General features: G+C 41.9%; 1 protein-coding gene across 8 annotated transcripts in view; it reads left to right on the top strand.

The window, feature by feature from the left end:
* Positions 1-26,506, top strand: part of myripb (myosin VIIA and Rab interacting protein b) — a 124,240-nt gene that overhangs the window by 54,846 nt on the left and 42,888 nt on the right. For all 8 annotated transcript variants that reach the window (XM_046065970.1, XM_046065966.1, XM_046065964.1 and 5 more), the window contains one exon: positions 98-319. In XM_046065970.1, the coding sequence (XP_045921926.1) occupies positions 98-319 (222 nt within the window). The remainder of the gene's footprint in view (positions 1-97; positions 320-26,506) is intronic.

Below are 26,506 nucleotides of genomic sequence, written 5' to 3'. Positions count from 1 at the left end.
CTCTCTCTCTCTCTCTCTCTCTCTCTCTCTCTCTCTCTCTCTCTCTCTCTCTCTCTCTCTCTCTCTCTCTCTCTCTCTCTCTCTCTCTCTCTCTCAGTGAGATGAAGCAGGAGCTGGCGGAGGAAGGCAGCAGATGCTCCATCCTCTCCAAGCAGCACCGCTTCAACGAGCACTGCTGTATCCGCTGCTGCGCGCCCTTCACCTTCCTGCTCAACCCCAAGCGCCAGTGCCTGGACTGCCAGTACAACGTCTGCAAGACCTGCTGCACCTACAACAAGAGGGACAAAGCCTGGCTCTGCTCTGCATGCCAGAAGGGCAGGTTAGTGTTTTCACACACATTCACATGCACAACACCAGCGGCGGAGACGGCAGAGATTAGAGTCATGACTGAGGAACGGGGACGAGAGATGCGGGAGAAGCTGTGCATTGGTAAATTGGATGACACTGAAGCAGGGGAGTGAAAGGAAAAAAAAATTAATTGGGAGCATTTATGGGGGGAAAGAAAGATGTGAGAGAAGAGTGCTGAGGGAATATGGGCACTGAAGGAGACAGATGTGAAAGGGAAAAGTGAATGAATGAGAGGTAACATGGGACTTTGACGGGGTCAGCGCTGCAAGGATGGGTGTTTTTTAGGATTTTGTTTGATTTATGTTTTGGACTCATTAATCTCTAAAGGAAAAGAACTGTTTCCAGCTTTAGTTTCCCTGCTGTGTTAACAGTCCTGGTAGCTGGACAGAAAATGAGGGTGAAGATGGGGCCATTAAGACAGACGGTAATTGAAAATGGGGAGGTGGGGGTGAGTGTGTGTAGTCTAAATAATGTCCATCTTGGGGTGAAAAGAAAATATATGCGCTGCTGGAAAAACACATAGACACAGACAGATGCAGACACAGCAGGGCAGGGAATATGAATAATCATGCATCAGTTTTTCCCCCGACATATTTTTCCCGTACAACTTTCTTCTGGGAAATCTTTGTTTTCTTGATGTTCTCTTTCATTTCCATCTGCTGGTTTCAGTCCCCAGATCACGTCCTTGCTTTCAAACTAGAAATCAGGGTTTTAGAGAAAAGACGAGAATGTACATTTTTGATTTATGGAGTAAGAGAAAACAAACTGAGGAGCAGAAGAGGCAGGGGAACACGCTACAGCTGGTTGTATTTGAATTTGTTACAGAGCTGCGTGTGTGCATGTGTCTGTTTGTCCAAAGCCTTGGGAGTTATTGCCCCGACTCACCATTGGATGAATATTAAGCCCTGTCAGTCTGGGCAGCAAGGTTTGGGTGTTGGACATACTATAACGCTGGAGTGTGTGAGTCAGTCTCTGTGACAGATTCATAGCTAAATCAGTTGTGAGCATGGGATGTTAGATAAGCGAATGTGCGTAATATGTACGTATGACTGTAATGTGTCTTCTTATACGCCCATGTGTGGCATTGCTTTTAGTCAGATTGTCATTGCTTTTGATACTCATGTCTCCCTAAAAAATATAATATGATACTCCACCGGTCCTTTGGTGTGATTTAGCGTGCAATATCACAAGAAAGACAGCAAAAAGACTGAGATACGGGTGTGTCAGTGGTGCATTTTGGATTTTCTGCCTGTATGTGTGTTAAGGTGGAGGTGGACAGGGTTGCAGGGCATGACAAAGCTGTACAGTTGGCCTTAATTCGTCCCCTCAATCCCGCAGCTCCATCTCTCGTTTTGGTCTTTCATTGATTTTTGCTTGACGGTGTATTGAGTTAGACCCGCTGCCCTGAGTCCTGGTGTATGAGACAGGAAGGGTGGAGGAGTGGGAGCAGGAAAGACAGCAAAGAGGAGGATGGAAAGGGATGATGGCAGTCAAAAGAGGTGGCAGGGTCTGTATCAATCATCTAGTCCCTCATACTCTCCTACGTTCCTGTTCGTCACTTTCTCAGCGTGTGTCTCTGCCTGGGGCTCAGTAATGTTCTCATTAGGGGTTTAGATTCAGTCACAAATGGGCCTGATGTCACAACATTGCCATCTACCAGCTACATATAAATACAACACTTTTCATTAGTGCATTAAAAGGGCTTAAATCTGGTTTTAGCGTGATTTTCTCTCTCTCTCTCTCTCTGGGTGGAGCCATGTCATTTGGAACAGTGATTTAAAGCTTGCACAAGTGTTGAGTTTGAGGCTAGAGGACTCCTAAACATAATTTTGGAAATGGCTATTAGTCGAGTCGATGATTGCAAAGAAAAGGCATTGATTTGATGCTAATTGGACTGTAACTGTTGGATGCTCTCTAAAAGAAGAGGAGTCACTGTGCAGTAAATACAATGCTAATTTGTAAAGTTTTCTTTCCATTTGCATGCAATTTCCAATGTTTTTAATAGAGAATACGTACGATGAAACACAGCATCAGCTTAAGTCAATTCAAAAGCCACAAGTTTGAATAAATTACTATATTCATTCATAACAAATCAGTATCTTCCTCCTGAATGTCAAGCTTTTGGCTCTTTTTGAACCATTTCTGAGGGAATTCTGCTGAATCTAAATGCAAAATGAAATCGCAAAGGGAACAGACCACCAAATGGTCTCACTCGCATGCACCGGCTGTCCATCAGTAGCCACCGTGCCGCAGCCACACTGCTAGCAAGCGCGATCCGTCTAGGGAAAGCAGATTTCTAATCATCGCACACATGGACACACTCAGATGCTGAAGTCACCCACTCACACGGATACACATAAGAATATATGCATGTACATCCAAGCAGACACATGCCTGCAAGCAAAGAGTCATGTGAGCACATGAATTGATTGTATGTTGATTAATTACATTTATGAGCAGCTGTAGTTGAGATGGATACAGTCATTGATTGAATGCTTTATTTTTTGTCAGCTGACGTGATATATTTGTTGATGACAGATGGTATATAAAAAAAAAGTTTAGCAGCGTCATCATAACACCGTCCTAGTCTTGTGAAAAACACACACACACACACACACACACACACACAGGAACCAAACACAGCTTACCCTCCTGAGCGAGTGGGAAAAGCATGACCATTTGCAGTCTGGTAAAATTAACAGTATCCCCAGTCCATGATCCACAAGCAGCATACACACACAAATGGTTCAATGAGAGAATATTTAGTGGAAACTGAAAAGTATATATTTTTTCTTATTTTGGCTCCACACACAGAAAGCAGTGGGGATAATGTTAAAGGGGAGTTGAAGAGAGATGAAGGTCAAGAGCTAAAGGAAGAGGAGGAAGGACAGGAGGATGAAAAAGATTGAGAGGGAATGACAGAGCAGCAAAGTACTTGTCCCAGTTATCTGAGAGGAGAAATTAAATACTCCTTTTGTTTTGACTCTCACGTTGAACTGTTCCTCTTGCTGTTTTATTTCCCTGCTTCTCCATGTCTTTGTAATTTTTTTTGTCATGTCCTCTTTTACATTCTTACACTCCCTCTCTCTGTCAAGCCCCTTCCCCTCTCTGTCTACCTGATGAAGTCGCCATTTGCCATATTTACATTTCAGCTGCAGCAGTCCTCTATGCTTAATCTGCAGTAATGGACCATTCTGTGTGTCTGTACAGTCCTCTGGTATACCTACTGTGTGTGTGTGTGTGTGTGTGTGTGTGTGTGTGCGCGCGTGCGCACAGAAAGAGCAATACACTAAAGTGACAAACTGTTCTTAGCACATTATGGCTTTATAATCTCATCCTAAAGCATGACCACGAGGAAATTATAGCATCTGCTGCAGCCCTATACTATATTGTAATGTACATATACACAAACACACATGCAAACAAGAGAGGCTTAGGCACAAACACATGCCCATTGTATGCCCAAGCACACACACTTACTGGGCATTTTAATGAAACTGAATTGCCTTTTTTGGCATTACATTCCTTTAAAAATATTTTCAACTGGGTGACTTAATTCTCCACGCATGAAAGTACATCATTGTACTGTGGATAAGTGTGTGCATTGCACGTAAACGAACGTGCAAACACAAGCATACATAGACACACACACATACAAGCACGCTGCTGCAGTTACAGTGCAACTTTAGCAGACTGACATTTTTTAAATGTGAGTCTGAGCGAGTTCTGGTGCTGTTGTGGTGGAACCATGTAGCTGACAGACAGCTACACACACACACTGGTTCTTTGTGATGGGGCTGCCTTCTTTTAAAGGCCAAGCAGAAGCTGTTTGGCTCAGGGGCCTCAGGACACGAGCTAACAAGCACGTACAACCACTCTGTGGCCGTAGTGGTAGCTTAGTGCTATAATAGTTTTATTAACATGCAACCACAGAAATGCACACACTCACATTTACTGATATCACATGCGTGTCACATCCATTTATTGTTACAATGGCAGCTCCTGTCACTTTCTCAGAGACTGTGGATACTGAAGGTGTTCCTGTGTGTTTGCAGCTGTAAGTAAAAGTGAATGGATGGTCTCTTACCTTATCAACATGTTCATATGTTACCAGATAAACTGTCAATCACAAAGCAGTATGTTCAGTAAGTGATAATCCAGGTTCTAATCAGCATCACACCTTAGATGTACTAGTTCTGGTGTAATCACGTAAATGCTGCATTTTTTTAGGGCAAAGTGTGCATCAGCAGTCATGGAATATCTGTTTTCCATTTTCTATTAATTTATTAACTGACATTTGACATCTTGAAGCTATGTCTTCCTTTTGAGACAAATAGACCCATTAAATATCTACTGTATTTACTTAAACAGGCTGACAAAGCCAGAATCCTTGGCATACTATAGCATATTGAGTCATGTACAACTTTGTGTTGTTGTTTTTGTAGAGTGTCTACCACATTTGCTTGTTAACACACGGTACTGAGTGGCTGGAAATTAAATCAGTTTCTATGACCCTTCACCTGTCTTCTCTCCCATTCCCCTGCCTCCATATTAACACCTCCACACAAAACTGTGCTTTTTTATATATTTCTTGCACATGAATATTTATTTTAACATTTCAAAACAATCCCACAACAACAGCAGTCAACGTGTGTTTATAAAGACACCAGTGCTGTAAACTCTATGAACTCTCTCTTGCTTCTGCCAGACAAGCACCTGCGGCTAGGAAAGGCAGAGAGTCACAGTGATCTTTTTCTGTCCTCCTTGCGGGGGTATTTTTATCAGTGAGCAAGACCCTACAGCACCAGAAATGTGTGTACACCCCCACCAACGTCTCGGCTTTAATAAAGCATTTACATGTCTGTGGCTGGTTGTGTCTTGCTGCTCTGGGTTTATGTCAGGTCTTTTAGCAGCTGGATGGACAGTGGATTGCAGGATTTAACTCGTATGTGTTTTTCCAATAAGGAGCCAAAACAGCAAGCTGCCAGCCTCAGTAGATGAAGAATGGAAGTCATTCATCACACTATAGCGCTATCAATTTGCAGCGGGGCACAGCATTAGCGGCAAAGAAAGTTGATGTGTGTAGTTGTATTTCATGCTGCAGTCACAGATACCTTCATGTAAACGTGCTCAGGATTTATAAACAACTATTTCCTTCCAGTTCGCACACAGAATTGACTAAATTGGATGTCTGAACATTCCTGTGCTGGATACCCAGGAAGCTTTTCATCAATTGAAACCGTTTGATGAAAGTGCAGCTGAACTAACTTGCAAAGCCCTCATCTCGATGAGCTATGAGCACAGGAAGGAGAGCCACTAATCAGCCTCTCTCCTTTCATCTCCACGGCCTTGTCCCATGTCCAGCCCAGCTGACACTGGAGCCACTGGTCGATCGTAACTCTTCATGGTGATTTGCACTTTATACACAGCCGGGCACAAAAGCAGGCGTGCGCGCGCACATGCACACACAGCACACAGCACACTGGTTATTTAGGTTCAAAAATCTCCTGGAGGTCCCGTCTTAGCTTTGATTGTACCTTGGTCTCATTCATAGCCTAAATCGGAATCTGTGCTTGAGTTTTACTTATGCAATTTGAGCATTTCCTTTTAAAACTCTTTACTGCTGAGTTTTCAGTCTTGAAGCAATCTTGGTGTGTGCGCAGTACCTACAATATCTGTGTATGTCTATATTGTGCTGCATATCTGTATTGTATGAGTGTGTGTGTGTGTGTGGATTCCAAGTGCTCCCCATAGTGTGACCCCAATGTGTCCCATGAAAGCATTTTTCTCTGTAGGGGTTACGGTTCGAAAGGAGGTGATAAATCACTACTATACAGGTAAACATGTGAGTACACACACACACATGCATGGAGATAGACACACACAAAATGAACCCTGAATGTTCTCTCTTGTGGGTGTGTTAATTTCTGTCAGTTGTTTGAATACCGTTGTGTGTTATTTTGCACATATTGCTCTGAGTCATTAATGCCTCGCTGATTTTATTGGTCAGCTTCCAGGCCTCCCCCGTGTGTGTGTGTGTGTGTGGAGGTGGGTGAGACTGAATCAGCTACACCTCTGATCTGAGCACCACTTTAGGTAGAGTTGTGAACCCAGTTACAGCAGCACAGTCTGCAGTTCCTGTGACATTTATACCTGCAGGTTTGTTCCGGTAATTCCCATCAGTTTGTGACCGACGGAAACTGGCTGCCAGAGTGCTCCACGTGAATAGGGTCATTTGTGGCTCACACAGCAGGTGATTGGAAATCTCATGATTTCTAAATCGGTTTATGCAGTAAGTTGGCTAGTGGATCAGAACAGAAGCTTGTTGATCCTTGTTGTTTTTATTGTGGGTTAGTTGGATTGGAGAAAGAAACTGTTTGCCACAGAGTGGGGCAAGGTGCAGGTAACGCCCAAAAACATTTCCACTATGCAGGTCGTAGTGGGCTACAACATTACACCCAGTAATGTTGCTATATAGTTGTGTGTCTGTGTGTTAAATTCAAGAGTCAAAATCTGATTTTGCTTTTAGCCTAATTCCTTTCTAGATGGGTGGTGGAGTGTTTAGAAAGTGACAGGGATATACATACTGTAGTTGGTAGTTTATTGCCCCTGTAAATGACTCTTCTTTATTTATATGAACAATCTGAGAGTCTATTAGTTATCTATCTATATAATTCCTAATAAAATCTTAACAGGTAACCAGCTGAGGAGCTGACATTGTAAGCCATTTCTCTGTGATTTTAGCACTACTACGTTGCTTCTCGTTATGACTTAAATCAAAAAGTAACGTACCGAGTGCTGAGGTTTTTAGACTACTTGCTGCTGTGAGTTTTGACAGTCTGGTAATTTGCTGTCACCAAAACTGGACCAATGAAAGAGAGACAGCAAATGCTAGCTAGACCCTAATATGGGAGGAATACAGCACTGCCAGTGACTCAGCACCATTTGAAATAACATGAATGAAAAGAACCATTGCTTACGTCAGCAAACTTGGTTAACTACCTTCTACTTTCTGAGTGGAAGCTAGCTAGCTTCCTGTATCCGAGTGAAATACAAACACGATGCGATTTTCTAAATGTTGAACGTTGTAAAAGGACGGATGTCTTAAATCAACATTTGTGGGGTTATACATGGCTACGATGTGCTGTCGTTGGTTAGCACACCACAGTATTTACAGCGTGTCTCCTAGGAACGCCAGCCTTCATATGTCCATCAGCTGCTGCTGTGGGAATCGCCCACCCAGAGGCCTGAAACTCACTGTTTTCCTCTCGTGTCCAAACATTTGCGTCCTCTTTTTAAAAAATTGAAAAACAGGCACAATAGCTGCTCAGTGGTTTATATTTCCTTGCACAAAACATGAGAAGAATTCAAATTTCAGTTTGACTTTAATGCAGTAAATCCAGCCAAATATATTCTCAAATAAAACACAGACTTCCAGGATTTATTTGCAGCTCCTGTTTAACCCAGTGCTGGTGCATTGCTGCTGGTAAAGAACTTAAGTCGGTTATGTTTCAATCATGGCATCTCAAGTCATGACTTTTTCAAATGAAAGGTAGCTCAGTAACCACTAAACACTGATTTACTTAAATTGAAATGTCTGTGTTGAATCTCTATTCCCTCTGCATCCTCCTCCCCACACTATTGGCACTGGACTACAGCGGCTGGTTCTGCAGATATGATCTATCAAAAACATCTCCAGCGTGAGAGGCACCCCACAGCGCAGCCAGTCGTGTCTGATATCCTGGTAGGCCAGCCACGAGAGGATGTGAGCTGCATGATTGGCAGATGAAGCATCTACTTTATTTCAGATAGAGAATTTTGTTGGTTTCTTTCACTAAACTTTAAGATTAGCCTGCTATTGCTTTTCGTCCTCTTCGCTGTCTTTCTGTATCTTTTCTCTGTATAAATTTGACCTGAAATGATAGAAACCTCTCTAAGATGCTGGATGAAAAGTAATCTTTCTTCCCCTCCTCTAACTTCACCCATCACTTATTTTCTCACTCTCTGGCGCCTTCATCCCTCCCTCAGGCAGATCACACTGTCTGATCTCCTGCCACAGTGAACTCTGTAGCATAAAAGAAATAAGATATTGGCACTGCAGGATTTTCATACTCATTGCACATTCCTCGCCTGTCAACCCAAGAGCCCTTTTGAATGTGAAATATTAGTAAATATATAGTTGTTTCCAATATCCTAGTATTTCCATTTATACTGTTATAATAGTAATAGCTTTTTTTTCATTAACGACTTTTCAAGCAATAAGCAAATAGTGCCTTCCAAAGTTTTTACAGGACATAAGCAAATTTAAAGAGTTGGTATTATGCTCATTTTCAGGTTCAAAATCTTAATCAGGGGTTGTACCAGAACAGGTTTACATGGTTTAATTTTCAAAAAACACCATATTTTTCTCATACTGCACATTGCTGCAGCTCCTCTTTTCACCCTGTGTGTTACGCTCCGCTCTTGAGCTACAGAGAGATGCATCTTGTACAAAATCTTTGTTGGGAGTTGCACATGCGCAGTTCCTAGGTAAGGACTACTAGCCAATCAGAAGCAGAGAAGGCGGGTCGTAAGAAACAAGGTAGTGTGATCCAAATCAAAGCTGCTTCAGACTGCGACCGTAACAGATGGCATAAGTTACTCAGAAGTCCACAACCACACAACATCATTGTTCCACATCTTACCATCAGGACTAAACGTTGAACTGTTGCTGGTGTTCTGACGATCTATGCTGCCTTGCCGAAAAATGCTACCATAGCGCAAATCGATAGACTCGACTCTACTCGGCCCTGCTCCATTTTCCATTGCAGATAGTACGTAGCTTGTTGTCATAGCGACGCCACACACAACTGCCGCGACATAATGTTCAATGCGACACACACACCAGCGACCCACACAGCTTTCTCTTTTTTAAGTTAAAACGTTTCAACATTACTCAGAATGTGAAGACAGATAAGCGGTATGAAAACCTTCCAGCTGTGTTTCCCCTGCCGTTGTTGCTGCAGCGGTCTGTGTGACGGTGGGAGCAGAGGGCTCTGTGAGCGGCGGCTGGCCAGCCTCACACGCTCCTCCCGCGGTTTGGCACAGGCATCACTTCTTGTAAAACTGTCAATATTCGAAATCTACACAGCTGATTTCTCACCTCAAACCTTCTCAGAAGTGGATTTAGTGATGAAATTCCCTACGCAAACTGTAAAATGTAAAACTTTCTGTTACTGGCCTCTGTCTGGTGCACGCAACGATGATGTAGTGAATATTCTCTCTGACCAATCAGCAGTCTGTCGTGTTACATTTTAGTATCCTTCAGCTCGCTTGGAACCTCGATGGAGGTGAGGTGATACGAAAAAAAGTACCTGGAAGGTACAACATTTCTACAATGGAAAACCAAACAAAGGCGAGTCGAGACAAAGGGCCTCCGCTCAGACTAGCTTGGTTTGAGGGCGTGCCTGACCCCCGCTAGCCGCTCGGCAAGCTTTAGGACGCGTTTTCATTGTGACGTCACAAGTAAAGGAAGTGAAGGGCTGGACTACAAACAAGCTGTTTTCAAGCAGTTCAGAGCAGAGCTTTCTGTGGGAGATGGGAACTCCCTTTGGGCTGGACTTTGGGCTTTTTCACTTTGCAAACCTGTTACATGCACAAAAAAGATATATAGCTCAATAAAGGAGAGGGGAAAAGCCAAAAAGCATAATACCACCTCTTTAAGAACAGTTGCAAGATGTAGAATTAAAAAGTAAAATATATTAAAAAGAAAAAAATATATATTTTTTTTATATATTTTATTGGCCATTACTTATAACTCACCAGCAGGTCGAGAGTGATGATGCCAGTCATTATACTCATATTCATTCTTGTTGACTAAAAGGTCAGTGTTTCTCAATTTTGGCTGCGTATCTTTAAATTAAAGAGAGGTGTCTTTAAATAAGATATGGACCACATAAAATCTGGAAAGTATGTGATTGTGAAGAAGGTGAAGACAAATTCACAGGGGACGAAACAGAAGGGAATACAAACATATGCTAACTTAAAAGGCTTTTGAAAATTAATGTTATGAAATCACTTTAATCATGATTTAAAGAATAATTTAATTAATTTCATTGTTAATAACTGATAACATACAACCAAAAGTCTGATTCTTCCTAGCAAACTCTAACGCTAATAAGAAGTACCATAAACATGCTTGTAGGAGGTTTTTATATTTATTAAATTTTTGTTTTTGTCTTTTGATGTTTTTGTCTTTTGATGTTTCAAATTATGTCACTATATGTTGTACACCTTCTCTTGAAAAGACCTCAGAACGCTGGCTGCTATTCACCAAATTGCTGTGAAAGATATGCACACTCATGCTGAGAAATATAATACACACATCTTACACACGGACATGGACTTTGTGGACTTAATGTTCTGGAAAACACAGCTAGTGTAAATGAATCACAATTAGCTGAATGTGCTAATGTCAGTGTCCACTTTCCCTGTACTGCTGGAGTTCTGAGAGATGGTATGTATGTACACGCCCCTATTGCGATCTCGCTCTGTCTTTCTCTCTCTCTCTGCTGCATATCAATGGCTGTGCATCGCTCCAGGCCTCTGTCTCATTGAACCTCCTCTCCCATTTTTCAGCGCTTTAAATGAGGCATAGCAGGCGCTTTGCTACAGAGCTGAATGCACTCCACTCACCTTGTTTAGTCATGATTTCCCACCTGAGCGAGGAGTGTTGTTTGATCTCATTTGTTTAAAATCGTCTGATGTTATTAAGTCTGTACCTTCTGGTTGCTGGCCGGATCCCTGTATGCTTGTCTGCTTGCCCTCATGGTCAGTGCTGAGATTTCAGTCGTGAGACTTCCTGCATATTTTTCTTGCCTTTTCCTGTTATTTTTAATAATTGTGTTTTCTGCCATTTGTGGTGGCAATTTGGCTAAGACAGTGATTTATTTCTAACAGTTGGTTAAATTTCTCAATGAACCATCTGTTTGGAGGAGTAAATACAGAAAGTTGAACATTTGTCGTAATTGGAGACTCTTCATATTGAGAAGTGTTGATTTGGCTTGGTCATAAGTCAAGCATCAGCCCAGTGTCAGTTTAACAAATAGCAGGCTTCCATGACTCTCCCACATCTTTGCTGTGGACCTGTTTCTTCTCCAGAGGACGATAACATACAGAACATGACAGATTTCTGCTTACCATATAACAAATATGGACAGTTTTGTATAATTCAGCTGTTGGCAGATGACATACCACAGAATCCCTTTCAGCAGGTAGAGCAGCCCAGAGCATCCAAAACAACTGGAAAGGGATCTCCCTCTTCCCCTTTCTCTCTCTGTCTTTCGGGCTATTTGTTCAGAGCAGCAGCAGAGGAGCTTGGGTGATGCTGTCTGATTCAAACCGGATCAAAGCAGCTGTTCATATCAGGGCTGCCAATGGGAGAGATATCAAAGCAGCAGGCATACACACACGCACACATATCCAGTTGTGACACACACACACACAGTGAGGTACGCTGTGTGTACATCCTGCATGAGCGCTCACAAGAGCACAAAAACACACATAACAGACCACAGCATACAGCCAAGACATGTTCTTTCTGCATGTTCATGTGTACGTGTTTGTTGGCCTTGTTCTCCAGTAGGCACGCCACGAGATTTTGCGTGATATTAAAATGTGACGATTCTCGTCAAGGTGAAAAGCTGTCTCACGATGTCAGCTTGACGTGACATCGTGAAAACAATAAACAGTGTCAGAGTGACACGAACAATATGTAAGCAGCATTTCAAAATGCACCTGTGTTGTTTTGCATTTTGTGACTTTTAGTCGCATATAATATAAAATATTGTCTCGTTCTTGTGAGCTAAGTGTATTGTCACCCCCCTATTCACCAGTCTTCTTCACATGTGTCTTCTGTGTATAGGGAATGATAGTTGCTTGATGTCATGCTCTGATGATGTGACTAGACCACTGACAGACTGACTCTGACTGGCTGGTTTGATGGAAGACTGACTGATTTACTGCTTCTTACCATTAATATAGGTTAAAAATACCAAACATTTGCTGTTGACAGATTTCAGTCCTTTCTCCAGTTTGTAAAATTGGGAACTGAAGAAAGGAAAAAACAAATGCTAATACTTATTATTGTATTTTTTAAGTATTATTGATGATGGAAATGAATTGTCTCAACCTTAATATAGAGTATTGCTGCACCTTGGTAATGCAGTGTTGCAGATATTATTATTGAGCTGAGACTGCAACAGTCTTTGAGGTGTCTTATAACTCCACATGAGTATATAACATATCACAAAAACAAATCTTTTGTGTGCGAGTGTGAGACATTTGTGTCACGCATATTTGCTCTCACCTACTGAGGTGAGCAGTGGAAGACCTGCAGCTTCTGTAGTGGCCGCCTGTGCTGTAGATTCATGCATTTTGAATGAAGGTCTCTCAATATATCTTCTGGTCCGTCTGTCTTTCTCACTCTGGCTCTTTTACTCTTACTGTCTGTCGCTCTGCCATTCTGTATCTCTGCTTTCCTCTCTCTGAGACGCTGCATCTCGTCTGGCTGCTGAGATAATTTTTTACGCCACCAAACAGCCGCAGGACGCACATCTCCACACTCTGTTTCTGTTTACTTCAACACTTTCTGAATAGTATACACATCTTGGGCAAATTAGTTTCAGCAAACACTTTTCCCAGCCAGAGTGAGTGAGTTTGATATCCTCTGAACCTGCCCACTCCTCTTTCTCAGTCTACTGCTGATGCACTAATGGTAAATATCAGATCGTACTGATGTAATGGCTTCCCCCTGGTGTCACTGCCTCAAATACCTGCAGGCAGATAAACAGGCATGTCTCTGTTGTCTACAAACACACTGCTACACACACACACACCCCCTACACAACATGTAGGACAAAGTAACAGCTGCAAAAAGCATATTCAAACACCAGTAGACAGGAATCTGAGTACAAAGACAGAATGAAACAAACACAAAGACAGACAAAGACACAAGGGGACAAACAAGAAGGGGAAGGAAGAAATGAAGCTGAGTGTAGGCTAAACACGTATTTGGGTAAGCTTGTCATGCACACTAATCCCTTTCCTCACCACCTCCGCATGCCACAAAACACACACACAGCATTTCGCCTTTATCCTGCATTGGCTGTAGTTTTATTGTGTAATGGTATGAAGGAGACCGTGTTTGGGCAGCTGTAGCTGTGGGCAGAGAATGTAGGTTTCCCCCCTTTGAGATTCATTTTAACTGCCCCAGTATTTACATTCCTCCCCGTCGGTTGCCGCTTCAGTACTCCTATCCTCACAAATTGCTTTCCATCGTTTACATTTTATACATTAATGTGACGTTTTCTTTCAGTAAGAAGTGCAGCAGCCACAGCACAGCCCTGTAGTCCTACATTAATAAACATGAACCAAGCAGAAAACTTACATTTTCCAGTTAGTAGTGTGATTATTGTATTTTGTCACTTGTTTAAAGGTGCTCTGTGGAGTTTTCTTGGAAACTAAAAAAAGTTGTATACGTTCAGTGTTACTCACTGAAACGCATTATGTGTGCCCATGAGCTGTAATAAACGTGTTGAGTGCATTCCCTTCCGCATTAAACGTTTGCACATTCAGTATCGTTTACATCCATGTTAAGCAGCTTGCACTCTTCTTCTTCCCTGCCATTGCTGGCGCATTGCAGCATATCTTGGTGCGTTACCGCCATCTGTTGATCAGAGGAACAGTGTGAAAAAATTGGCAGGAAAGTGTACCGCGTCACGTGTGTGTGTGTGTGTGTGTGTGTGTGTGCGCGCTTGCACATGCATCCTTGTGCAAAATACGAATAAAAAGGAGACCCAGTCATAGAAAAGCAGCTCCGTAGCACTCCTAGAGGTCACAAACTCCACAGGGAACCTTTAATCTCACAATCTGAGCATAAACACACATAGGCACAAATATATTTGTCTTTATTCATATCAGAAAGTGCATATTAATTTCCTGTTGTTCAGCCGTTTTATTGATATAACCATATTCATATTATCTCTTCTATTCATATAGAACTTATTAACAAGCAAAATTACAAAATGCTTCACTTAAAATATCAAAATATAAACATGATGATTTTTATTGATAAACAGATAATAAAAAAAGTTGCACAAATCAGAATCGGCTTTATTGGCCAAGTATGTGTACACATGACATACAAATGGGTAGAACAACAAATAGGTAGAAGAACGATAGTGACACAGTGTAACAGCTGAACACGATTTCAAGCCTGTTACGCACAGCTCAGTATCTCCAGGTGGGTCTATTTCATAAATGTGAGCCAACTTTACGTGAGTCACTTTTATGTAAAGGTCACAGCAATCTGACTGGGCCAGACCTAGAAGCATTCCCATAACAATTTCAGCCAGCAACATGAGTCTGAATTGAATGTAGTCATGTTAACATAATCTCTGCAGCAGCACACACTTAAATATTAAATACAGAGAGACATTAAATGCATGTCTTGGTGAGAGCACAGTAATTTGTCTCTTAAGTAACCTCATCTCTAATGCACAAAGACAAATGGTACTCCAAAACACTGCGAATATGCACATTTCAGCACAGTTTTCCCACTTGTGCTGTGGGACACAAAAAAACACCCTTAACTATAATAATCATCTGACCAGCTGTTTCCCGAAGGTTTCAATTTTAATCAATACCCAACGCTTTACGTACAGCATGTGGGCAAACAGGAGTTCCAACTTAATGTCTTGCCTGTTTCGTGAAACACTTTGGGCTGCATCTTTGCACTGAAGGCGCTGTACAAATTTATTATTTTTGTTATTCTATATTTCTGCACTGTTGAACATTATAAAACAGACAGCAGAATTCTATAATAAATGATGCAATTGATGAGAAAGTCTATTAGGCATTTAATGAGAATCTGGGGCAAGTATATCTCATGCTGACGACATTCTGACAACGTCATTAAGGCACTGGTCTCATGCCTCAGGTGCCAAATATCATACAGACAATTTATAATTGCCATATATGTCTTGCTCAGGGACACATTTGTGGATGTGTCGCAGTGGGACTTCAATCCAGGTCTCCCACACAAAAGGCCTGTGTCTTATCCACTGCACCATTGCCACCCACTACGATATGCATCCCATGTCTGCAAGAGTTTTCAGTAAGTGACATCACAAGCAGCCTGCAGTGCAGCTGTTTTTTTTACGTTGGCCTCCACAATCTCTTTCAATATTGACTTCGTCTTCAGATTGGGAGTATCACCTTGATGTTTGTGCTGATCACCCTCAGAGGTCATTGATAATGATCAAAACAATTTCTACTTAGAGGCAGCGAGAGAAGGTTTTTGTACGCCCCCGCTTTATACCTCCCCTGCTTCGTGGCTTCAATTACCCAGAGTGACGACATAAGTATGAATAATGCAGTGGTCCCATGTCCTGACCTGGAGTACGAAGTCCGCCTGTGTGTGCACGCTGACATGAGAGAAAGAGGGCATAGGTTCTTATTATCAAAGCCCAGCTGGAACAAGAACAGCAGTAATGCAGAAGCTGAAACAGCAGTGTGTGTGATACACTGGTCATCCAAATGATCTTGATCACTGAACTCATACATTCCCCTCAACATGTAACCCCCATTCAGAGCTATCATTATTATCCAGCGTTTCTATGTTTAATAGTGTTTACAGCTGAGTTTTTTTGCCCTGGGATGTTTTTGCATCAGGCTCCTCTGACACTGTTGAGAGATGTTTTATCCTAATGAGGCTTACATGGGTAATTAAGACTAGATAAAATGTACTGTAGATTAAAAAATGATAATCCAACGGCACTGTGAAATATTTTCATCACGCTGTGGTGCCTTTCCAGGGTAGTACTGTGATCAGTGCGTCACGCAGGGTAGAGTTGCTGTCACAGGGACCCTCGGTTGATGAATGGCACTGTATTTCTTCTATATGGCATCCATCTCCAAATGCAATCTGTTATCCTCACTCTTACTTCACACCATCACCCTTCTGCAATATACAGTCCTCTCATATGATCTCTAGCCTGGTTATACGGTAGCCATCTGTGCATAAACACACTGTTACAGTCTGACCACCAACATTATTCCTCAAACATAAACACTAAGCCTTTTAAATATTTTGTTTTTCAGATTTAAACACTTATATTAATACTCATAGAACACACTCGACAGAAGGATTTTAGATGCACTGTTATTGACCTCACAAATTTGACACACGTCTCTCCTCAAAATATTTTTGATAATCTGTCACACTCACACACTGTATTGTGAAACTCTTAGTTATTAATAGAAGATAGATATCAGGTTCTGATGGGGAAATAAAGACTGACAGATGTGAATGAAGGGACGAAAAAGTGACAAAGTGCAAAGAGGGATGGATGCCAAAGGCAGCAAAGTTTGAGCCCGGAAAACAAAGGCCAGCAGTGGCTATTAATGTTATTTCAGACCAAAGTAAAAGGCAGAGGGAGATTTCTCCTCTTTTGTTGGTGAGCCATTCCCCTCTCAATCCCTCCATCTGTCTCTGTCACTATAAAAGCAGTGATAGCAGAGAGAAAAACACCACGCTGTATATGGGCAGGGATGGATGAGTAAGAGATAGGAGAGAAATGTGTGTGTATGCATGTATCTGTTGTGTGCGTGTCTAAGTTTTGTTTGCGATCTGTGTGCCGAGCATCAATGATTCATCGTGATCCGTCTCCCACACCCTGTCTGCCAGACTGAGTAGGGAGAAAGGGTTGTTTGCTGTGTACCAGTGTGTGTGTCATGGGAGCTCAAGGTACGGTCACATTTGCCTTCGGTCCAATGAAAATGCTCCACACTTGCCACTGAAATAAGATGTGATGTCACAGGTCCGATAGAGGTAATGAAAAAAATCTGAGCACAGTGATTAAAGACTGTAAACATTCTGAGGGCGATGCAGCAATTTGTGATCTATTCTAGAGTAATTTACAAAACAGAGTGATGGCACACCTCAAGAATAATTACCCCTTCATTTTCAAACCCAATATGCATCAACACAACACTGTTTCTTTTTGTCAATCATGCAGAAATGCAAGTTGAATAATGGTGAGCTTTGACATGCAAGTCAGCTGGATCTTAATTTCTCCGTGGTATCAGCTTGACTTAAGACGAATGCAAACAAATCCGTAAGAGATGCCAATGCAGCAATGAGGACGTTAATCATCACTGGTTTCCCAACATGCAAACGCAGTCAATTGGATAGAGTTACTCCACAAAATGGACAGAGATGTTGTTGCAGTTTCAAGCTATCTGTTTTACTTTATAAAGTCAGGAGCAGGGTGACGTGTCAGGACACAACAGAAAAGAAATACCAGGAATGCAAGGTCATTGCTGCTGCATCACAACTGTGTGACATCGTAAACAACACATCTTGATCATATCTGAAGTAATATCTAACCCAACTCTTAAATACTGCAGCATCTTTGAAAAGTGATATATGAAGTCGTCTTGCAGCTCTCCAAAAATCTGTAGTAAATGGTGGATGGTCTAACGTATCGGATTGTCACTGGAAGGTTTTTCTAAACCAGTCCAGTTTTTAGCATTGTTCACTGGATCAAAAGAGTAAGCCATGACATGCTGATGAACCCAAGTAACTGTGCCAATGTACCTGAGCCACCTACTTTTCCCTGAGAAAAGGTTTGATCTGGATGGGAAAGTCCTGATTTTGCCATCACTATCTGATCCGGTAGAGTGTGATTTATGGCTACCTTTAACTTGTGAACTTGTTGCCAACATGCCTGCTGATGTGTGTTGGTGTTATTCATGGTGAAAATCTTTTAGGAAGCTTTAGGACACAAACTTTAGTCCGTTCTACATGTATTAAAAGTTTAGCAGTTGATGAAAGTGTGCACGTTAATTTATGCTGTAGGAAAGTTGCTACAGTTACAACTGTCTTTGTGTATGCATTTTGTGATTATGTGTGTCAGTGTCCCTGTGTTGGACCTATCAATCATTTTGGGACATAGAGAACTACATAGAGAACTTATCCAGCAGAACAAAAAGCTGGAGGAGCAGGATAAGGAGTCCATCGAAGTTATACACCCCTGAAAGCTGAGGAAGAAGCCAATCAGGTCCTACAGAGTGAACCTGCCCAACTCTAAGAAGAGTTAAGGACCAGGAGGGGTGTTCACTGTTTTGCAGGCCCTCTAACCTGTCCCAGAGCCCAAAGAGGAGCAGCTCCCAGAAGAAAGAACTGAGGGGCTGAGTCTGGAAAAGAGTTAGTCACTTCCTCGGTTTGAAGAAGAACAACATATGGGAGGAGGCCACATCCAACTAAGACCCCTACACCTCATTGGCTCAGCACCTTCCACCAGGAACAGCTGTTCCTGCAGTACGGTGGTCCAGTGGTTTAGCACTGTGGCCACACAGACAGACCTCAGCCGACTAGTTTTCTGTGTGGAGTCTTCATGTTCCTCCCTGTGTCAGCGTGGGTTTCCCCCGAATGATTCACTTTCCTCCCACACTCCAAAGACATGAAGCTCGGGTGAATTGGACACTCTAAATTGCCCCCAATCAACCTGCTTAAAAAAAGACATTAAAAACATTTAAAAATAAAAGTTCTGCCTGTGTAGCTGTGTTGTAGTTGTAAAGTTAAGGTGTTAAGTGACATTACACACAACACTGAATGATCATTGTTTAAGGACAGCAGGATTGTGTGAGACAAAACATTCAGGTTGTGTTTGGTCTATACTGGGTTTGACATGTTTTAGAGCCATAGAGCTATGCTCTAGCATGTTGTCTCTCTTACACAGAGTACAACAGAACAAAGAAAGAAGACAAAATACAACAGCGGAAAAAGAAGTAAGCCATTACTACTACTTATTATGTTGAGCTTAACCATCTCATGTCTCCAAGTTGCAGTGATCTCTTCACAATGTTTCTCTCTTCTGACTTTCATTCCAATAAATGTTGCTAACTAGATATTTACAGGCGTATGCATTATTGGCCCAAAATAAATGCACATTAGTGTCTGTCTCTAGCTGAGCTTGGCCGACATGTATTTAATGACACAAAACTAATACTAATATACTAGAGGCTATATTAGACTAGAGGGGGATTCAGTGAGACAGCAGACATGCAGTGAGACTGAGAACAAGAAGGAAGACGAAGACAGAGTTGTTTCATGGTTGGTGTTGTTGTGTGTCTAACTTGATGGGAACTGCTTCCAGGGTGAGGGCAGCCAGAGGCCTGTTTGGGAAGCAGGCCATTTGTTGGTTTCCTAATTGTTTGGAATGCAGTGAAATGGTTACATTTCCTCCACTGAAATGTACTCAGACGAGTGGAGGATGTGGCCCTAAGGTCACAGAAACACAGGAATCACTTTCATAGAAAAATACTTGCAGACAAAAAACACTTAACATGCAATTGAATGCCTTTTGGGGCCATTCAAATGACTAAATGTCTTAATCTTTATCAGTGAAAACCAGAAGTCACCATTCATAATACCCATGAAATGTTCTTGTAAGATCGAGCCAGACATGCTGCCGTTTGTGATCAGATTGTGAATGTGTTTGTGAAAGCCATTTATGTCTGACTTTAAGTCTTTATTCCCCATTTGTGTACTGTAGTGTTTGACAGGCAACAATCTGCGCTTAAAAACATTAATCTGTTTTCTCTTCAACTGCATGTGGCCTCTCTGGTGTGTAGAACGATAAAGCTCTGCTTATGGTATAAACGACACTGGTGCATTAATGGGAAATGTCTTTAAAGCCAAGGACATGTGCTCTCTCTGCCGCATGAACGCAACCTGAAACCTTTCTAATCTGGAAAGTGTTTTCATTTCTGCTCAGGCAGCAAGCACTTTACACACAGTTTACCATCCTGCAAACAGGAAGTGAGTTGAACTTTTGTATTTCGATTCAAATGGCCCTTCTTGAGGTCGTAGTTTAGAGCTGTTGCTTTAGCCAGGCGCCTGCTGCACGTGTCAAACCTTGATGTCTGGAGCTGTTCTGTAACCTTCTGTGAAACACTTCCCATACACTATGTTCCTCTTCTGTGCGAAAAAAAAAAAAATAACTCTTTCACAGCTTGCTGGCTTATCAGGCGCACACACACACACTTAAACAGATCTCAAAAGAGCAACTGGAGCCAAAGACGCTCTCCCTGCTTCCCCCACTTTTCTATTGAAGATTGATTCACATGGGTTACATAGAGTAGAGCTGTGCTTTGAAAAGGGACTTCTAAAGATAGATCCCATGGAAGAAATGCCCCCATATGCCTGGACTCCACCACGCCAGTCAAAGCAGTGACCTTTTTTCTTAACGTTGTCAGTTTTTCCCCCTTTGTCTGTATTTCCCTTTCAATGTTCACCTCTGCTCTCTCTTTCCTCTCCGTGATCCTCTCTTCAGGTGACAGCAGTATATGTAGCTTGGTGTTGACTGGCTGTTTCCCTCTGCTCCCTAACAGGCTGCCAAGACTGACACTTCAGGACACTGGGCTCTGGCAGCTTCAGTATGCTATTTCCCCATTGTCCTGTTTGTCCTTTTCTCAATGTCTGGTGTTAGAATAAGGTTAATGACTTTTACCCAATTCCTCCCTCTCTCACTCTTCACTGACTGCCTTTACATTGTATACAGTGTGTCTGTATAGCTGACATTATTATCCAACTGAGCTTACAAAGACTCGGTGTTGGTAACTCGCAAAAGAGCATTTCTGCAGGGTGGATGGTTAATGGTTGATACTGGCAGTTAGGATGACTAATCCTGAGTAAAGGACAATCTCAATAACAACATGGCCACTTTTATGTACCCCTAAAAAAATAAATAAATAAATAATCTTTTTTAAAAAGCGTTCTTGTGCACTCATTGTTGTATAATCTCTAAAACCCTGTTATTTCAGTGGATTTTCATTTCCTGGCCGAGGTGTTTGATGACATTAAGAGGATCAAACCAGGGTTCTCACTCTGACAGTGACCTAAAAAAAAATCAACCAAAAAAAGCCAGGGATGCCACCTTTATTGAGATTTAATTACCATCATGGGCATTGTAGTAAACAATTAATTCTAGAACAAATTAATTTACAGACTTGTCAAAGGCTGCAAGGCGCTGCATCTTTGATTATCCACACAGATAATGAAAGACGCTGAGTGGTGGAAAAGGTAACAGTCTTTTCTGTCACTAGATTTCCCACATTGCTTGGGCTGCTGCAGAGCTCTGCCTCTTCACGCATGCTCCCCTTAAAATCCCATGTGGTGCTCTGGCTGTGCAGATGCAGGAGGCTGTGAGCAGATTATCTCCTATTCCCATATGCTCTATACATCCACACAGAAATGTAAATATACTGCAGCCTGTGAAAACATGTCTGTGCAACTTTGTCATTTCATTGGGAGAATGTTCTTGACTCTGTGGAGTGACCTATATCTAATATCATTTTGTACAGCCTTCCATCCTAAAAATGTCCCACATGTGCAGCTGAACCACAACAAATGATCTGACATCTGGCCAGCTGTGATAGGAGCCAAACTGCAGTCCATGCCCTCACCTAATTGTCTCAAATGCTGGATTACACTAGTGTATGAGTGCTCTAGTTCTGTTTGAATTCAGTAAAGTGAAAACAATACAAATTGTGGTATCCTGTTAATTCTGACTACAGGCACATGGACACAAATAAGACATGTATCAGATTTCAGAAGTCCAAATCATTAATGAAAAGACCAAATTCCTTTAACAAAAAATCCAATTAGAATATTTTCATCTGCAGTCTTACCATGCCCTAAGTCTAAAATGCATTATTGATGAGTCATTATGAAGTGCCTGCGAAATGATAGGAAGCATTATACAGGATGCTCACTCTTTGTACTGAGCAACATTCTTTGATTCTAGTTAGCTGACTCTCAAATACCTACTTTTGGACATTATAGGACAAAATGAGGTGAAGTGGAGTTCCTCGATAGCTACTTTGAAGTGAGAGTGTAATAATAATAGACTATTGTATTACAATGCAATGACACAGGTACAGTTTTAATACTCTTATTACATTTATCTTCTGATCTGCAGTGGAGAAAGTGCAAGCTATTTCTGTGTCAGGATGCACTGATACCAGTATATCAGGTTAGTTTGATAACCTAACACAATAGGATATGGTAGAGAATTTCCGCAAGACTGTAACATTTCAGAAATCTTCCTGCCTCGTCCACACAGAGAATATTAGATGTCTCTAATGGAGACAAATTGATTATTTAGCTGTCGTGTTTGTTCTCTAAGTGTAAAGGCCAAGGTCAAATCCTACTTTTCATTAAGTGATAGAGAATCCGTAATGGCAGTGTATAATGTGGGTATTAAAAATCAGGACTACTGCTTTAGGAAACCAGACACCGTGTGAGCATTTTGTAATTCACTTTGGTCCCTCTATCCATGCTCTGTCTCAGAGCACTTTGTCCCAATATAACTCATTTCCAGTCTTCCATACTGTGCCACAGGCTCTCCCAGCTGCTGACACATTCATCTCTAACACCCTGGATGATGACTGTCTGAGGGGGAGTGCTGGGTGATAAAGAGGAAGAGAGAAGACAGAGGGGGGGAGTAAGTTGACCGCTTTAGGTCTTGAAAGAAAGAGCCAGTAAGAGGAGGAGATGGCACAATATATTGCCTGTATTTAGACTATTTAAAGACACAGGTGAGTGACTGTAGCAGTGCCCTGCCATGAACATGGAATAACTGTCCAGGTTAATGCTGCAGTATACCAGAAACACAGTCTAAATATAAAGATAGAAATATAAAGACGCTCAGTGATTTCTATAGACCCTGCTCGTATGGTCATTGCTTACTTGCAGCTTTCCATCGTTGCTGACGATAACGCCACTTCCTTGGGGTGCTTGTTTAAATTATGTGGCCACCACTGCTGACGGCGCTGCCATTGAATGTGGCTGTGAAGCCCAAACCTGTCCTGCCACAGCTGGGGCAGGTGAGGGATGAGTCTGGTGGAGCTTGTGGTTGTTGTGCACGGTGGTGCCTGCACTGTCCTTGTGCTTCTCTCTGGATGTACATTTGGATTCTAGAAGGTCGACTCCAGAGTTCAAGGATGCAGTCCAGGCTCAGCGGACCATTACAGTTACTTGAAAATCCCCTGACTTTATTCTGGACTCTTAAAGATGGCCCCTAGACCACTGTTTTTGGCCACCATGTTTCTTGCCGGCTCCCATGAGCTGACCAAATAATGTCTGTCTTGGGAGATGGTTTTTAGGCATCCTGATGACATGCCCATCCCAGCAGATTTGGCGCTGTAGTAAAGTTGCTTCCACACAGTTTGTCTGGGTGCGTTGAAGGATGGTTGTGTGGGGTATGCGGTCCTGCCAGATGACTTTGCATGTCAGTGTATGGTTATACAATGTAAGGGCAAACGCCCTCTGTCAACATAAGAAGCCCTGAATTTAAGCCTTGAAATTAATTGATCTCTTGTTTTGGTCACAGCCTGGCCGTTTTGCCAACATTTTGTACGCACAAGGTTTGGCTTTGTGCAAGGGATATTTCCAGATGAGGTGTGCGTTTGTACTGAGTGCATCAGTGTGTCAGGCAGAAACATCAATGTCCACATGTAAAAGAAAAAAAGGAGGAGGAGGCAGATATGTGAAAAAGTGTGATAATGATAGAGGAGACTAGAGAAGGTAGAGGGAAAGTAAGAAGAGAGAGAGTGCATGGACACACATCTCTAAACACCTTATTATGCAGGATGAGCTCTTTTTATATTCTTCTTCCTGCTGTGAGAGAGTTGTTGTTCTGCCTGCTGCAAACCAGACACTGTTTTAAATCATACCGACAGGTTTGTAAGGCAGTGCCCCGAAAATCTCATTCTGTAGGCTTTTCAGCAGTTGACCCACGACTTTGTCCTTTGTCCTTTGGCCTATTCTGCCAACACTGAATATCTTTGTGTTTTAGTGCTTTGGTGTAGCAACACAAACGGCACAGCCCAGAGAGACTCTCTGCTATGAATATGCAAAACATGTTCACAGTATATGACAACCTCCATGCCTTAAAATGTAAATACTTAAAGTATATAAATACATGTGTAGTCTGTATAATTAGTTAACGCACACGACAAGTGTCATTCTGGTAAATAGACCTATGTACATATTCAATTACACTCTGTTGAAAGCACACATTTTTTTGGTTCTTTGTTTTCTTTTCACAAAAAAATGCCATTTACAGCATGTATAGAAAATAAAACGTCCTTTTCCCACTTCTCCCTCTCGCACAAATCTGCTCTGACATGTACAAATACACAACCACAGAAGCAGCAAGAAATGTGAAAAGCCAATTAATTCTTGTTTGGAGTTAGATTATCTCCTAGTCCCCATAAAAGAAATGAATCAATATTAATATCCCTTCCCTGTTGTGCACTACATTTGTTTTTGAACGGGCCCGTCTTCAGATGAAGACATATTTGGGCTGCATTTTACATATTTGTGTAACAGATCAGGGACGGCAAGGAAGAAGAGTGATAAGGAATAGATTCTTTCAGTGAATAGGACCAAATTCCCTTAATACACTGAATCTCCATTGCTTTTCTGACCTTTGTGCGGTAGCTTCCACAGAAGCTACATTTTCCCAAGCATTTCTGAAGTTCAAGCTCATGTCTGAAATACAACTGCTAAGGATCAGTAAGTGACAACACCGGTAAACACGGACCTATATGTGTAGGTGACAGAAGCACTTCCGTATCATGATGACATAACGTACCAGTCCTTGGGCTGATGCCTGCAACTTTGCTGCAGGGATATAAAGACGCACAAGATTGAGTTTACGTGATGTAAAGATGGCAGAGGGTGAGGACGGAGAGGAATTAATTGTGTGGGAGTTGTTGTGGCTTTTTTGTTTGTTTGTTTTTGTTGGAAAATTGGTTTTAGAACAAGGACAGCAGAGAGCACAAGTTGTTGCTTAAAAAACAATTGAACTAAATAATTTTGCCTGCCTATCTGTTTGACTGTTTTATTGATCACTGAGATAGCACTGACTTGGAATGAATTTGGTTCATTATAAAAAAAAAACACATAGCTTAGATATAGTAAACTACTTTTGCCATGTTGCTGTAGCTTAGCTTGCTACATTTCCCATAGTGTGGCTTCACTACATTTTTCAAATACCCTGCCAAACATTGACAATGAAAACTGTACTATGTATAATAACTCATCCAACTTTTCACTCATTAAGACCTCACAACTTGAGGGCTTTAACTTCCCCAAACATCAGGCGCTTTGATCTAACCTTGGAGCCGAGAACAATCTAATTTTTCATGTTATTTTCCTCTATTACCAAGAACAGTCACTCTGCAAGGCTTCTGAAGAAACTAGACTCTATTTGATGTTCTGTTAAAGTCAACCCCCTCCCTTCTTTCTTCTCCCTTTCCTCCCATCCCTACAGCAGCCTCAACAGAAGCTGAACCAATTCATTAGAAGGCTCAGAAAGTCAATTATGATAATGGTTCCCTTTGCCAGGGGGAGGTGCAAGCTCAGCAAAGCTACATACTTTTTATTGCACTTCTATATATTCTTCAATATATTTTATTTAGACCTCATTTAGATGTGCAAATCAATCGTTTGAAGTATACAGGGCAAAAGGGCTACAGAGAAGAGGAAAGGATGAGAAGGCAGGAGTTGGTTCCAGAGATTCCACACAGTCAAGCAAAGGCGCAGTGATGATAGACGAAGGGTAGGTGTCAGGAGACCATCCACAGGAACCCCTCTTACTTATTCATGCAGCAGCCGAGCATCAGGGAATCTCCCAGCCTCATTATGAAATGTGTATTTGCAGAAGCTCATGCAGCAGTGCAGCTCCTGCTTGAAAGCCTCTGCTTATCCACTCCTTCTTTTCTCTCTTTCTTTTTTAGATCAGATCACTCTAGGGAAGCAATGTCATGCTTCATTCATCGAGAAGCCTCTCCCACTGTCCTAAATCCCTCTTTCTTCTTTTTCTCTAAAAGGGAAAGCTACAGCTAATTTCAACAAGTTTGTGTAGCTGGCATGTAAGGGAGCAGATACCTGAGCTGAAGTTTGCATTTACTTCTCATCTGTTTTTGTGCTAATTTGAGTGACAAGCAGAGAAATGAGAGTATTGCACCACTGCACAAGTGCAGTGAAAGCCAAAAAATGTATGCATGCACATTAAAATATGTTCAAATAAACATTTTGGGGATA

The sequence above is a fragment of the Micropterus dolomieu genome, linkage group LG01 (assembly GCF_021292245.1).
Source record: "Micropterus dolomieu isolate WLL.071019.BEF.003 ecotype Adirondacks linkage group LG01, ASM2129224v1, whole genome shotgun sequence".
NCBI lineage: Eukaryota > Metazoa > Chordata > Actinopteri > Centrarchiformes > Centrarchidae > Micropterus > Micropterus dolomieu.
This window is presented reverse-complemented; position numbering and strand designations above follow the sequence as displayed.